A 14,693-nucleotide genomic window follows, 5' to 3' on the forward strand; every position below is an offset into this window, starting at 1 on the left:
TGTTAGGTGTTGTAAATGGTAATCAACAGTTGTTGTTTTGGAATACATTTAATTAACCAAGTGATCACTATAAAATTGGGAGGCCGAACTCCAAGGCCAAAAAATAGTTGTTTCAAGAGGAAAGGTCCCCCAAATAACTTGCATATTATCCCTGAACAAGGTTAATGTGCACATTTTTTTTTTTTTTTTTATATAGTTCAAGAGAGTCCAAATATGTATATATATATATATGAGATTTTTTTAAAATATATATAGCAATTTGACGACTTATTTGTTGATAGGAACTTGCTTGTAAAAATAATTAGAGGTGATTACTGATATGATCAGATCGGATTGGGTATTAAATCTAATTCAATTCGATCTCCTATATATTGGTAAAAATTGAATTAAATCTGATCCGTTATTTTACGAATTCGTTATTTTACGAATCGAATGAAACCTTTTTACCAATCGGATCTGATTAGTTTCACATATTGGACTTATTTCACACAACCCAATATTATTATTTTTAACTATGTCTTAGTAAATGAAATTTCAAAATTTAGTAGGTCTTTTACGGATAGGGTTAAGAGTTAGTAAAATTAAAAATTAAAAAAATAGAAATAGCATGTATATGTGTGTGTGTGTACATATTATACATAAATTTGAACGAATCTAATTGGATTGGTTAACGAATATGATTGATTTTTTTAAGACTTAGATCCGTGTATTACAGATTCCTTATTTATTAGTTTGTAGCTGAATTATAAGAATAAAGAAAAAATCCAATCGTATTGGATAAAATTGATTTTGCAGATCAAATGAACAATCCTAAAAAAAACAGTAATTATCTGCTATAATAAAGGCAATACACAGTATTTATTACTTATAATTCTGATAATGTACAATTAAACCCCCCCCCCCCCCCCCCCCCCCCAAAAAAAACAGAGGACATCTGTTTGTCTTACACGTGTCAGTAGATAAATGACTGGTCACGTATTTAAGGTCGTCGTTGAGGGTGAGTTAATGAATAGCCCGAGTCTACTCTTATTTGTAGTTATAATCCACAGAGAAGTATATTGACTGCTGGATTCTCTGAGATTGAAGGTACCAAAATTCTAGGGTTTATGTTCTCCACTCTCTGTACCGGTAAGTCTTCTGTATGAGATTCTCAATTTTGATCCGTTTATTCGGTTTATATCTCTACTCTTTCAATCCTTCCATGTGTGTGTTTCTGTGTAGACATGCATGTGTTGTACGTGGCTTGTCTGATTTCTGTGTCTTGAGAATTTTTTTAGATTGATTGGTATTGTTGTCATTTTCTCCGCTTTTCTTATTCTATTATTTGAGGAATTCTCTATGAAAAGATTGATTCGTGATGTTTTGCTAATGGGGTCTTGAAGAAACATGACGGTTAGGAGTGTCAGATTCAGGATGACGTTTTGGATTTATTTTTGTTTATTTTCTTTCATGGGTTTTTATTTTTTTTTCATGGGTTTTTACTGAATGGTAAATTGGATGAATTCTTGGGTTTTTTTAAGTTATGACTTTGCAAAAAGAATTGACAGTGCAGCATTCAAGTAGATGGATTGTAGGTTGTGATGCATGTTGAATGTATCCAAGGTTTTCTGTTTCTGAGTTAAGGTGTTCCAAGTTTTGGATGCATATGTATGTACTTGGGTAGGTTTGCATGTGTATTATATACAGATGTGCAAATCAATATATTAATTTTCAATATATGTAGATCAAATAAATCGAATGTACTCGTCCCGTGCTTTACACATGGGTGCTGCATACTTTGGATAGTTGTATCAGAATTGAATTCAATGAGTTATGTGTTCGACCAGAAGAGATGATAAATAACTTATAAATTACATGAACATAGACAGACCATTTTATTAGAAGCGCAATGCTTAATTTTCATGATTTATTTAATATAGTAGTTGAATTAAACTTAGAAAATATATAAAATCTAAAAGTACTCAAATTCAGTGGAGTGCAATTATTAAGTGTATCAAAGTGAATTAAGTTCAAACAAAAGCGGAAGTTTTAAATTTAACTTATCTGTACATTTTGCCTCATGATCATTTAATTTGGCTGTTCCAAACTTGTCAATTTTAATCTGCTATTCTAACCCTGAAAAACAAGTTGTTGTTCACAGAACATTTATGAATTTAAAGCTACATTGTCTTAAGGAAAGCCATATCCAACTCTCAATTTGTCTGAAATAACATATGGTTTGCATTCGAGGCAGGGCTCTGAGATGAATCTCTAAATGGGAACCTTACACATTCGGGTACAAGGTCTAAGCCACTTAAGCCCCAAATTCTTCCTTCAATACTTTTTTCTTGAACATTCTAACCAGATTATCCAGAAAGCATTATTCAAAAGCCTTTTACAGCCTTGTCACGATTTATGAATGTATTTTTAGTTTTCTTCCGTATATGCCCAACCTATACAAGGGCTTAAGTATTTCAGCTGCATTGTATCCTACGATGGGAGGGGTCTGTACCTCCTTTAGATAGATACAGCCCCCGTGCTTCTAATGTATAGCTAATTCTACTGCTACCGTGATATCCACTAATATATGAGAAGAAGCCCTTTGAACCACATTCTAATTACTGTTCTTTCCCTTCTTTCCTTTGTCGTGACAAGGGGGTTGTGGTTATGATTCTCCATTTTCTACTCTCTGAAGCTGGATTAAGGTGCCCTCTTTTTCCACTGGTCAAAGATTTTCTCTGAACTTTCTTCCCCAATTTAGGATATTCTTGTGTATGTTTTAGGTTAGGATATTAAGAAATCGAGTGTTTTTTTTTTAAATTGCTTACAAGGAATCTGGAAACATGCATTCACAGTCCTGGACTGCATATCCTTCTAAAGCAGTGTTGGGATTTATGAATGAATTTGGAGTTTCTCTCCTTTTGAATGTTCTCTTTTTGAAGATTTTGTAAGAACTTTATTCATTAATTTGGACTTTTCTTGTATATGTTGTAGGTTGGGGTAGTGAATTGATTTTTTAAGAAGAAATCTGAAAGCATGCGGCCAAACTCCGAGAGTGCAAAGCGTACAGGAGTTGATTCATATAATATTTCACCTTCCACAGTGTGTTCTGAACGTTGGTGGCGCAGTTCTGGTCATAACTCCATCCCCTCTGCTGTGATAGCAACTAATGCATCCAATTCATATTCTCTGGAACAATCTAAGGATGGCCAATCAAAATCTGATGGTGGGTTTAATGAGAAAGAAGACGCTGTTGAAGAATCACGCGTTACTTCACCTCCAGGTTCAGGTATTTATTCAAATTACAATAGCATCAACTGCTGTAAGATATATCTCTCAAAGACACATTACCAAATGATTGACTGTGGCGGTCAGACTTTATATCACATGGTTCCAATAAAGACCTTTCTACCCTCAAAGATCTCTCACATGATAACGATTTGTTTTTAGTTTCTTAAGTTGAGATTTTACACATGATTAAACTACTGATCAAAGAAACTCGTTGAGGGTTTCAGATTTGTTATTGCTTTAACATGAGTGGGGCATAAAGATTAAATCTGCCTTCCTTTACTGAACCTGTTATTAGTTACACTTGGATTCATAAGCAAATACGCAAAAAGAATAAATCCTTTGAAAGAAAAGGAAAAATGAATGGCACAATGGCCATAAATCTCCCTATTGCATTTAGATATACTGTATGAATGCACACGTATACATATGTATGGTATATATGTTCATTTAAATGAATGCGCTCCTATACAAGCTGAGAATAGATAAATTCCATCAGAGAAGGCTTAATAATATTGAAACGACAAGTAATATGAGCCAAACAATATGAACCAGGATTCTAAACGTAATGCTCGTACTATGCACATAGCGTAATGCTTTTACTCTTGAGAGTATTTGTGGGGTTTTTTTTGTAATTAACCAAACATTGATCATGTGTGAGAGAGAGAGGAGTTTGAGATGGACACTCTTGGTAGGATTGTTTTTAGGAAGAAATCAATAAGGATTAGGTATTTAGTTCAAAAATAATTCTTAAGAGTCCTTAGTCATAAAATAATAGTTATTAGTTATTTAATGTAGAAAAAGAAGAAGAAATGTATAGAACTTCTAGGTTCCTTTAATAGTAGCATAGATATTGATATAGATATGTATGTATGTTCAATGAGATAGTCTTGGCTTTGGCATAGCAAAGTAATGTGGGAGCAGGTGTGGAGGTTGTTGGAACGCACTTGTAACCTGTATACTCTAGGTTTTTAACTTTTAAGGTTTATGGTATGTTGGGTGCATCAATTTTTTTTTTTTTTTTTGATAAGTATATGTTGGGTGCATCAATTGCGTGGTTGCACAAGAAAAGTGTTGCTAGCAAAATAAATTTGTTGATTATATGGATCTCGTTTATTTTGTTGTAATTATAGAATTTGCCTCAGCTAGAGGTTTATTTCCATTCCACCCACCCCCCAGGGCAAGAACCATGCATATAGAATTTGCCTTAGGCTTGTTCAAGGGTTTTTGACCATGGGCTCGAGGATTTTTTCCACCCACTCCCGCCCGAAAACCACGCATAGTGCATGCTTCTAAGTTACATTTTTTTGTTTTATAAGTAAGAATATATTAGAAAGTGTTCAAACAGGGGAATGCATCCCGAAAGCTACAAAAAGGTGGAATCCAAAGAAAAAGGGCCCAAGGACTCAAGGAACCCCAAAAATCAACTTTCTCCTCTACAAATTTACAATTTCTCCCTGTCCCCCAACTAAAAAGAGAAGTAATAATATGAAATTTCAAAGCCCCAATGGAGGATTCCTCCCGGTTGAAAGATCTTCTATTCCGCTCCTAACAAACGCACCACCAAACAATATAGGGTGCCGCCCTCCAAAATTCACGGGTGTGGGCTCCCATAAAACAGCCTCTCCAAGCGTCAATCAAACCTCTTGAAGACCGAGGCATAATCCACTGGACGCCGAACAAACCAAAAATAAGGCTCCAACAGTCGTGAGCCACGGGGCAATGCAATAGGAGGTGATCCACAGACACTCCATCCCTCTTACACAAGCAATACCAATTGACAGTAACCTGTCTTCTTCTCCTTCGGTTATACATCGTCAAAATCTTGCTCCATACTGCAGTCCAAACAAAAAAGGCCACTCTGAGATGAGCCTCCGAGCACCAAATCGTCTTCCAAGGGAAATCAGAACCATAGAAGTTGGAAAGACAATAGAACAAGGAACAGACCTCAAATCTCCCATTCTCCCCCGAGGAGAGAGCACCCAAAAGTGTTATTAGCTAGCATGGAACATTTCAACAGCAAAAGTCATGGAGTTGAACTTTAGGGCTGCTTGACGGATTTGAAACTTAGCACTGAAATTTTTTGGTGCTGAATGTGTAATATGGAAGACCTTATGTTGCCAAAACAGTATGTGGGATTAATTTGCCAATTCAAATACTATCAAAAAAAAATTTCTTCCATTTACTTATTCTGCAACGAGTGAAACCTGAAAAGACATGTTTTCCTGGCTGAAAGTGCAGATCGCTTTAGGTTAGTATAAGTTGTTAATAATAATTAAATTTGTGCTATTGAACCCACTTGAAGGAGGATCCGCTTGTATTTTTTGTGCAGCACTTGAATAAATTCATCAAACAGCTGGTTCTTTTTTCATGCATAATATTTACCAAGGGTGCTGCCATGGAAGTTCCCTACAACTAATTTCCTGGGAGTCACTCTCCTATTATCGATTAAGGGCACAATTGGACGTCCCATGGAAATTGACTGATTCTGTTATCCTCCCATATATATTTCGAGGATATAATTTCAACATCTTAAATGGAGCCATTGAAGAACTTGATCCATTGAAATTGATGGTCCTGGATTATATTTAGAATTCCATGATATAAAGGATCTCTCTCTCTCTCTCTCTCTCTCTCTCTCTCTCTCTCTCCCTATATATATTATTATTATTATTATTATTATTATTATTATTATTATTATTATTACTTGTTATACTAATGTCATGATGGTAGCTGTAACTTGTTACCCCATTCATTTAGAATGTAAAGACAATTAGGACGACTCAAGTTTCACACGTAATTCAAATGTGACTTAACAGTATCAGCAAAGCTACTAGGCCACAAATATTTCTTTTTTCCTTCATCTAAGTGCCACAAATAACTTCCTTAGGGGGAATTTTTTTTCTAGAAAAGCCAATTATTTTTTCATTTTAGTTTATCTTGTAATTAAAATTTACATATTTCAATTTTTCAATCAATGTTTTGCCTTGCTTGGGATGATAGTATTTCTTCTATCCTAATACTCATGAAGCTCCTACTTCAAGTATAGATGGAACTTACGGACAAGAGCACCGGAATTTACAGCACGTCACATCAACCATACCTCCAAGGAATGATGAAAGCGTCACACTGCCTCCACAGCTTGAACTTGTTGGCCACTCAATTGTTAGTGCTTTTTCCAATTTTGAGCGAAATTGTGTTGATAATTGCTTTACTTCTCGATGTTCGCATTTGTCAAAGTCCAAAATTAGAGAACATGCACGCAACAGAATTTATAGATTTGCTATTTTCTTTTGCAGGCTTGCGCGTCAAATCCATATTCAGATCCATACTATGGAGGAATGATGGCGGCTTATGGGCCTCAGCCTTTGGTATGTGTACATTATCTCTTGGGCACACATGATTAGCAACCTGCTGTCCGTTCTCTTTCACCTGTCCTCTTCTTTATTATTCGTGGCCATATTTGTTTAAAAGAGAAGTGTATCTTCTCTTGGAATTTAATTCAACCTAGTGAATTATCCGCCTCATGTATGTGTCTTATTTGTTGGCAATTATAACTTTTTTCATCCAACTTATGGCAATAGACATATAGGTGTCTTGTCAGGAAGATCAAATAACATTGGTTTTATGTAGACACCCCGAGGTCCCCGATTCATATGATATGGCAGTTCAACAAAAATGAAATTTTGGCAGCTGTTAGAACTTGAACGGGTACTTAGTACTCTAAAAATAGGTATTTAATGAGTTGTTAGTCCTTTAAAAATAGGTATTTAGTGAGTTTTTGCACAGGGGAAAAATTAAAACCCGGTCAACCTAGTTGACTGTTCTAAAATCTTCCCAAAGTAAAGTGGCATTTTTTGCATGGACATCCATCTTAGGGAAGATTTTGACTCAAGATAACCTAAGGAGAAGGAGACAGATTGTGGTTAAGTGGTGCTTTATGTGCAAGAATGACGAGGAAACAGTTGATCCTTCTTTTGCATTGCCCAATGGCGCGGGATTGTTGGATTTTGATGCTGGGGTTGTTCGGGTATCAGTGGGTTATGCCGAGGTCTTCCAAATGTTTGATTGAGGCTTGGAAAGGTTGTACAGTGGGGGCTCAAGTCCGTGATTTTTGGAGGGTTACACCTTTATGCGTTTGGTGGCGCATTTGGCTATAGAGAGAAATAGGAGATATTTTGAAGGAAAGGAAAACTGATGTAGGACAAAAGATCAGCCTCGAATAGCTGAAATAAATAAGAGTTGTGGCTGGAAATTCAGATAAACAAGGCTATGGTTCAAGAGTAGATAGTAGAGAAGTAAGATTGAAAATAATAGAAAAAAGCCAATTGGAATCACTCCAACAGGGCCTAGGTATCACACCTAGAGAAGGCCTCGTACCCTCAGAATTTGTGAATCACTCATAAAGAAACACAAAGGATATTTTTATTCATTCAATGATTGATTCACCAAGATTACATTCTACCCCTTTTATAGCATCTTATGACCCTTCGATTACCCCTAATTGAGGCAATCAATACTTGACTCTAACATAATAAAAGTAATCACCCCATAATTGAGGTAATCAATATTTGACTCTAGGATTACCCCATAATTGAGACAATCAATTGACACTCGGATTCCCCAAGCTGTGATTAAAGTTGACCAAATCCTATTGGGTCTTTGAAATTCTCCATTATTCGTACCCTTTTTTGTTGGGTTCTAGGGAGGAATTGTAAATCCATAGAGGAGTTTGTTGATCTTTTGGGTTCTTTGAGGCTTTAGCTTTTGTGGACTTTTGTAGCTCGTGGAATGCGTTTCCCTTTTGAATGCTCTTTAATACATTATTTACTTATATATAAAATTTGAAAAAAACCTTCCCAAGAGAGCTTGGTTGTGAAATTTAATCATAAATTTGTTGATTTTTATTACCCCCGCGCACAGGTCATTGCCAAAGTAATGTCAGTTTTCTTGCTAACAAGATAGTATGCATCATCACTTAGTTATTAGTTTTGTGACAAGTGAATTGAAGGTGGAGTATTTTACAAGGGTCCTTGCTGTAATTAAGGCATTTGTTTTGGTAGTAACCCTGTGGCAATGGCATTTTTGGATGCAAATGGATGATCGCTGTTGTCGTCTGTTTTTTTGGATACTAATGTATCATCGCTGTCGTCATCTGTATGTAAGCTGAGAGAGAAATCATTCGTATTAAGTTGTCTTGGGTTAAGATATTTGTAGCATTGACACTTCTAAGAAGGTCTAGTATTCAGACACGTGTTAGACACCAGCACTTCATGGACTTTCCCAGACATGTGTCGTACATTTTACAGATATGGCGTTATGTCTATAATAGTTTCATTTTTTTGCAATTAACCGACACAATTGGACACTTGGTAGAGATCTTGGACGCTAAGCCAACACATCGCATACACTCCAACACAAGTCCTATATAATATAAACATATCTAAGAGTAGGCATGCCCAAAAATCTTGGAAACAATATGAAGACACCTGTGTCCAACATTTTCTTGACATTATGCATATGTCAATACAAGTTAAGTATGCAATAAACAATTTTTAAGGGGCAAAAATATGATTGTAATGACAAAGTAGGAGAGCGGTAGCATATGTAATATAATTCTCTCTTAAATATTCACATACTTTCATCTTCTAAATTATGAAAGTTAATTAAAATTTTGTAATTGTCAGTATATATATAACCGTGTCCATGCCTTGTTCATTTCCTAATCTTTTAGGATTTGACGTGTCATCGGATCCCTGTTGTATTGTGTTTCTGTTCCGTCGTGTGTGCTACTTGGATTAAAATCCCATTTATCAGTTTTTCAAGAGCCTTGGTAATGTAACTCCTAAACTTTCAAGAAAATTGGTGCACTTTCCTTGCTCCGGTGGGTGGGGAAATAAATATTTTCTTGTAAGCCTAACCAATTATTTTTTATTTATTTCATTATTATTATTATAATTTTGTAAAAAAAGGGGTTGAAAATTCACTAAAATGAATAAAGGGGCATACCCAAGTTGATTAAAGCATACAAGAGATTTGAATTTTGACCAACTTTGCTTACAGAGTGTAAAACTGGATAGAGGAATGAAGAGTCGGTTGATCATCTTCTATTGCATTGCCCTGTGGCTATGGATAGCTGATGGTTGATTTTTGCTTTGTCTGGAGTTCATGGGTTATGCCTCGGTACTCTCTCAGTTTGATTGTGGTTTGGAGAGGGTGTACAGTGGGTTCCCAAGCCCATGACTTTTGGAGGGCGGCGCCTTTATGCGTGTGGTGGTTTCTGTGGAAGGAAAGGAGCAACAGATCCTTTGATGGCGAGGAGACTACTATTGGGGAACTGAAATTCTTTATCATTTGTTCAATATTTTGTTGGGTTTATGGGAGGAATTGTAAATCGATGGGGGGGAGAGTTCAGTTTTTGGACAGTTTGAGAGATTAGGGTCCCTATTTGGTCCTTATTTGTTTTTGTGTGCCGCGTTCCCCGTTTGAGCGCTCTTTTACAATCTTATTAAAAAAAGAAGAGAGACTGGATAGTTTGTCTAGTTCAGGTGCAAACTAAGTTTTCTAAATGAACTGAGCTCGAACAGTTTAATGCTCGGATGAGTTCAACCTTCTTACATCCCTGCTCAACAGTTTTCTATTTTCCTATAATCTTGTTTCATATATCATGGAGAATTTGTCATGAATTTGGTCTCAGGAGGGCTGTGAAGACACTTACCTCTTTCACTTCCTGCATCTTAATTATTTTTTGGGATTCCAAACCGACCATGTGAAGACCTTGAACCCTTCCTTGATTTATTTTTTTTAGAGCTTCAGACACCATTTGATGGATGATAAAACTTAAACACTAAGGAATAAAACCACAACTTATCTTGCTTTTACTTGTTGATGGAAAGTGTGTTCCCAACCAACCAACAACTGTTCTTACAAGAAATCCTTCCTCCATTTTCATCAAAACTTAGTCATTTTTTGTGGCGAAAATTTCTGCAAGCAGAATGGTTATTGGGCAAAGCAAATTCCCTTATTTCTGTATCTTTCCCATATTTAATTCGGCCTTCTTGGGAGCTGTTTTCCTATTTGAAATTCCTAGTAACTAAACAGAGCCATCAATAAATCATCAATCTGAAATTTTCACTAGGTAACTCTGAAGATTACTTAACGAGCTCGAAGCTTGTCTCAAGAGAATGCACATACAAATTATTTGCTTAATATGACACATAACTTAATGGTGGTCTATTCTATTGTTTTTTTTTTTGGAAGTCTGATATTCAGTTTCCTCTTCTAGTACTTATGGATATCATTTTAGGTTGAACTCATATATAGTTAATAGTTGGGCTGAAATGAGGCAAATTCAAATTTCTAATGAATGTTTAGTCCCAATAAACAAGTTAAGTAGGAGCTAAATATTCAACAATGAAGACTACAATCCTCAATGCCTTACAGTGGGGGAGGCACAGTGACATGAAGAATTTTACTTATTTCTTAGGTGATGGAGCAATGCTTCTTGCTTTCAGTAATATTCTTTTTTAAGGCAATTAGAAAATGTTGATACTTTGTGGTGGGAGATGCAATGAACATGGAAGCCATGACCTTATTATTGAGAATTTACCTATCTAGGAAACTCTTTCTTTATAATCACTTGTGACAAATGGCTTGAAGGTTGGGGTTAGCTGCATATTTTCTGCGGTCATCCATGTGCAGAATTTATATGTAATTCTTTGATAGAGGAAGGAGATCACTTTAGATGACTTATGGGAAGCTTTCCACCTTAGTTCTTTTTCTTTGTGGTGTCTTTGTTTTTTATTTATGACTTTTGTTGTTTGGGTATCCCTCTTTTTTTATGGACTGATATTATTCATGCTACTTATACTTTCTCCTTTTCATATGATTTTCAGTTGTATACCATCTGCTTTCTTGATGCATCATTGTTTTTATCTTTAGATGGTTTTGGAATCTCTGCTAGGCGTACTTCTCATTTTGATATGATTTTGATTTTATGATGTCAGTTTTCTTGGACGTATTATTGTTGTTAAATTTGGTTGGTTTGAGAATGTAGAATAATAACTCTTGGCATCTATAATGGTTTATTCTTCTTTACGAATGAATCACAACTTGAGATATTTGTATTTGACAAAATAATAAATTTAGCAGGTTCATCCTCATTTGTTTGATATGCATCACGCTAGAATGCCTTTGCCCCTTGAAATGACACAAGAGCCAGTTTATGTGAATGCCAAGCAATACCATGGGATTCTGAGGCGAAGACAGTCACGTGCCAAAGCTGAGCTTGAAAAGAAGCTGATAAAAGTTCGGAAGGTAGATGTCCAAATATGCTTTCTTCTAATGTTCAGAATTTTTGGCGTGTTTCTTAGCTTGGTCTCTACTTGTTCATTAATCCAGGGGAACCCTTGTGAGGTTGGCCTCAATTGGGTGCGGGGGATGTTCAAACCTGAGGACCTCAACCTTGTTAGGTTGGGTACTTGACCGCTCCCTTGGGGTTTGCAGCTTTTAATATTAGTGACAAAAGTTGAGGAGAAGCTGAATATACTTTGCCACCAATAGTGTTTGAAATAGCATTTAATGAATGTCATTGCTATCACAAAAGTGATTTATATGCTGATGATGGTATTGGATGTTAGGTTTACGTATGCGCATCTAGGCATGCTTCTAAGATGTTACTTGGTCTGGAACAAGTAGGGAAATTGAGTATCTTATAGGATCCTACATTAAGTTAATTATTAAAATTTTTCAATCACATAAATGGTAGTAACTGACAAAAATAGCAAAACTATGGATAACTAATGTTCAAATTGGGGAAGATCATTGTGCAACTGATTTTGAGCGATGCTATATATCGGATAAATATGATACTTAATAAGCTGGCTGGGCTATGTAGACACTTCTGCAGGGAACCATGTTCTGCAGGGAGCCATGTCCATCTTGGACATGCCTAGATAGGTCTCCGACACTTTTTCGACACCACTTAACACGTACTAAAACAGGCATGGCTCGCCGCTGAAGTGTCTACTAAACACATATTTGTAACTTTTGTATTAAGACTACATAATATTAAATTATTAAATGAAATTGAAAACTATAATGTTTCCCAACTTTTGCCCCCTATCGTGGTGAAGAACCCCTTGAGGCTTGAACCATAAAAAAATTGCAAATCAGAGCAAGCCGCTAATTTGCTGTTACTTGCATGATAAATTACTATTTTATCCATTAACTAAGCATTGTTGTTTGGTAAGTTGTGCTTTTTTAAATCTCACTTCTGATGAAGTTATGCCATTCTAGGATTAAAAAAGAAACAAAAAAGAACAAGAAAACCCTGTATTTGAGACCCATCTGACTCAATTGTTTCCTCACTGCATCCACATCCAAAAGCTTTTGTACCTATGTGTATGTGTACACTTCCTAATATATATACATATAAATATATAAAGCGTCGGGTGACTACTAGGATTCTTGGGGGAGACCTCCACTAGCTCCTAGTCTGCAAATTGCCTTTCCTCATTAAATCGCTTCCTTCAACCTGCACTGCCTTTATTTGTCATTGTCTTTTCAGTTTCCACCAATGCGAAGCTTTTGTGTTGAAGTGGACGAGATATAGACCAAAACCTACACTGGTTATAGTCTCTACTCTTTAAGAGCAACTAAAAGTAACTATACTCTTTAAGAACTTCAAAACCTAGTAACAGAAGAAATTTTAGATTGGAATTTCTTTTTAATATCCTATCTTTTTCTGCATCTGCTGTTGGTTCTTTACTGTGTCTAGAATGGGGTTTAATGTTCTCAAGGATGGAGGTCCTCTGACTAGTTTTTCTTTTATTCTCCGTTGACTGGGTAATCAAAAATAAAACCTAGAGATCTCAATAAACTATATTAACTTGATTTTATTTTAAATTCCAGTGACTCCACTTTTCCTCACTTGAAAACCCAAGAGAGGAATGGATTATATGTATTAATCTTTGTGGCATGCTTGGTTTGAGTATTACAATACCTGTTGTCACTCTGATATATCATTGTTTTATTATTTGCCTTGTTTTCTTCCTTATCCTACAGCCATATCTTCATGAATCCCGGCACCAGCATGCTATGAGAAGGGCCAGGGGTTCTGGAGGCCGTTTTGCAAAGAAGACTGAAACTGAGGCGTCTAAGCGCAAAGCAAAAGAAAAGGGAACAGGTTCAGGTTCAGTCATCTCGTCACAGTCTGCCAGTTCCTCAGGTTCCGAACCTATGCCCTGTGACTCCGCTGAAACCTTGAGTAATCATCAAGAAGCAAGACGACCCAACGAGCATGGAAGTTCCGAAGCACGCAGATACATCAATGACAATGGCCAGTACCACCAGATCCACAGCAGCTTCCGTACATATAATTCGCGCTTGGCCAAGGGAGGAGGAGGGGGAGGAGGGGAAGGAGAGTCTTCGGGCCAGCAATGGGGAAGCATCCCATCTCGCAAGGCTTCGCAGAAGGCCCTTGCCATCTAGTGAGCTCTAGCATGTGGTGGTGATGGTTCCAAGGAGGAGGATTGTCTCTATCTCATCTAAAGGGTGACATCACTAGTGAGCTTTCGTTTTCCTATGTCAAAACCATTCTTGGCTTTTTAAAGGCTAGGCGGCAAATCATTCTTGGCTTTGTTTCTTTTGCTTCTGGTTGGTGGGGTAGAAGAGATGAGAGATGATCAAATAGGTCCTTGTTGCTTCTATAAACTTTCACATTTCTTCTTTTACATGTTTTGTACATAGAATGAAGAAACCCATGTAGATTTAGAAGAGTTTGGGGAGATTTTAGGAACCATGTAAAGTTGACAAATGCTTGATCGTCTTTTATTGTGTATCATCTTACCAATAGGATTTAAGGTTGTGACTTAATGTAGTGTTTGAAATGTTGGATGGATTATGAATTTGTTTGATTTCTATCAATTCTTTTTTTGTCCAATACAATTACTATAAAATCTAAATTGTATATATTTTTCTTCTTACCTGACATAATACAAGTATTGTAATGACACGTCACAAGTAATAAAATTTAAACTAGCAAGTCCAGAGAATCTTATGTTATACAAAGTTTATACTTAACAAGTACATAACTCTCATTTCTTAGGGTAATCTATACTTAATAACCATTGATTACATGTGAAGTAGAAGAAATGAATATATTTAAATGATAATAAACGTTGAAAAGTATAAATAGTTATAGTTATCAGAAGTTTTTAATATATATTTTGTACTTTATAGGCATGCAAACTAAGGCTTAGCCCAAGTATTATTTTCCTCCTTACAAATGGAAGATTGAAGTATCGAGTCTCATAGACCCAAATCATCTAGTAAAATGAGTAAAATGAGGTTGATGAATCATGGTCGGGTTCCAAAAAATATATCATGGTCGGGATACCTCAGCTGCTAGAGCAGAGACTGAAAAT

At 36.1% G+C, this 14,693-nt stretch overlaps 1 protein-coding gene across 2 annotated transcripts; it reads left to right on the plus strand.

Moving 5' to 3' along the window:
* The first annotated feature begins 1,001 nt into the window (after nucleotides 1-1,001).
* LOC132311403 (nuclear transcription factor Y subunit A-1) lies at nucleotides 1,002-14,193 on the plus strand. 2 transcript variants are annotated; one of them, XM_059809300.1, is made up of 6 exons: nucleotides 1,002-1,128; nucleotides 2,974-3,268; nucleotides 6,317-6,432; nucleotides 6,567-6,638; nucleotides 11,416-11,583; nucleotides 13,333-14,193. In XM_059809300.1, exons 2-6 carry the CDS (start codon nucleotides 3,016-3,018, stop codon nucleotides 13,756-13,758), a joined length of 1,035 nt encoding a protein of 344 aa, XP_059665283.1. In that variant the 5' UTR covers nucleotides 1,002-1,128; nucleotides 2,974-3,015; the 3' UTR covers nucleotides 13,759-14,193. The 2 variants fall into 2 exon arrangements, with proteins under 2 accessions (XP_059665283.1, XP_059665284.1); XM_059809301.1 differs by having other exon boundaries at nucleotides 11,419-11,583.
* The last annotated feature ends 500 nt before the right edge of the window (nucleotides 14,194-14,693 follow it).

The sequence above is a fragment of the Cornus florida genome, unplaced genomic scaffold (assembly GCF_030987335.1).
Source record: "Cornus florida cultivar Cherokee Brave unplaced genomic scaffold, ASM3098733v1 CherokeeBrave_3.0.0_Hap2_Chr06, whole genome shotgun sequence".
NCBI classification, from domain to species: Eukaryota; Viridiplantae; Streptophyta; class Magnoliopsida; order Cornales; family Cornaceae; genus Cornus; species Cornus florida.

Excerpts from the sequence above, each read along its gene's own strand:
- LOC132311403 (XM_059809300.1), top strand. The coding sequence starts at position 3,016 with ATGCGGCCAAACTCCGAGAGTGCAAAGCGTACAGGAGTTGATTCATAT. Across the intron at positions 6,433-6,566 it reads AACTTGTTGGCCACTCAATT|GCTTGCGCGTCAAATCCATA; the intron begins GTTAGTGCTTTT and ends TTTCTTTTGCAG. Across the intron at positions 11,584-13,332 it reads AGCTGATAAAAGTTCGGAAG|CCATATCTTCATGAATCCCG; the intron begins GTAGATGTCCAA and ends CTTATCCTACAG.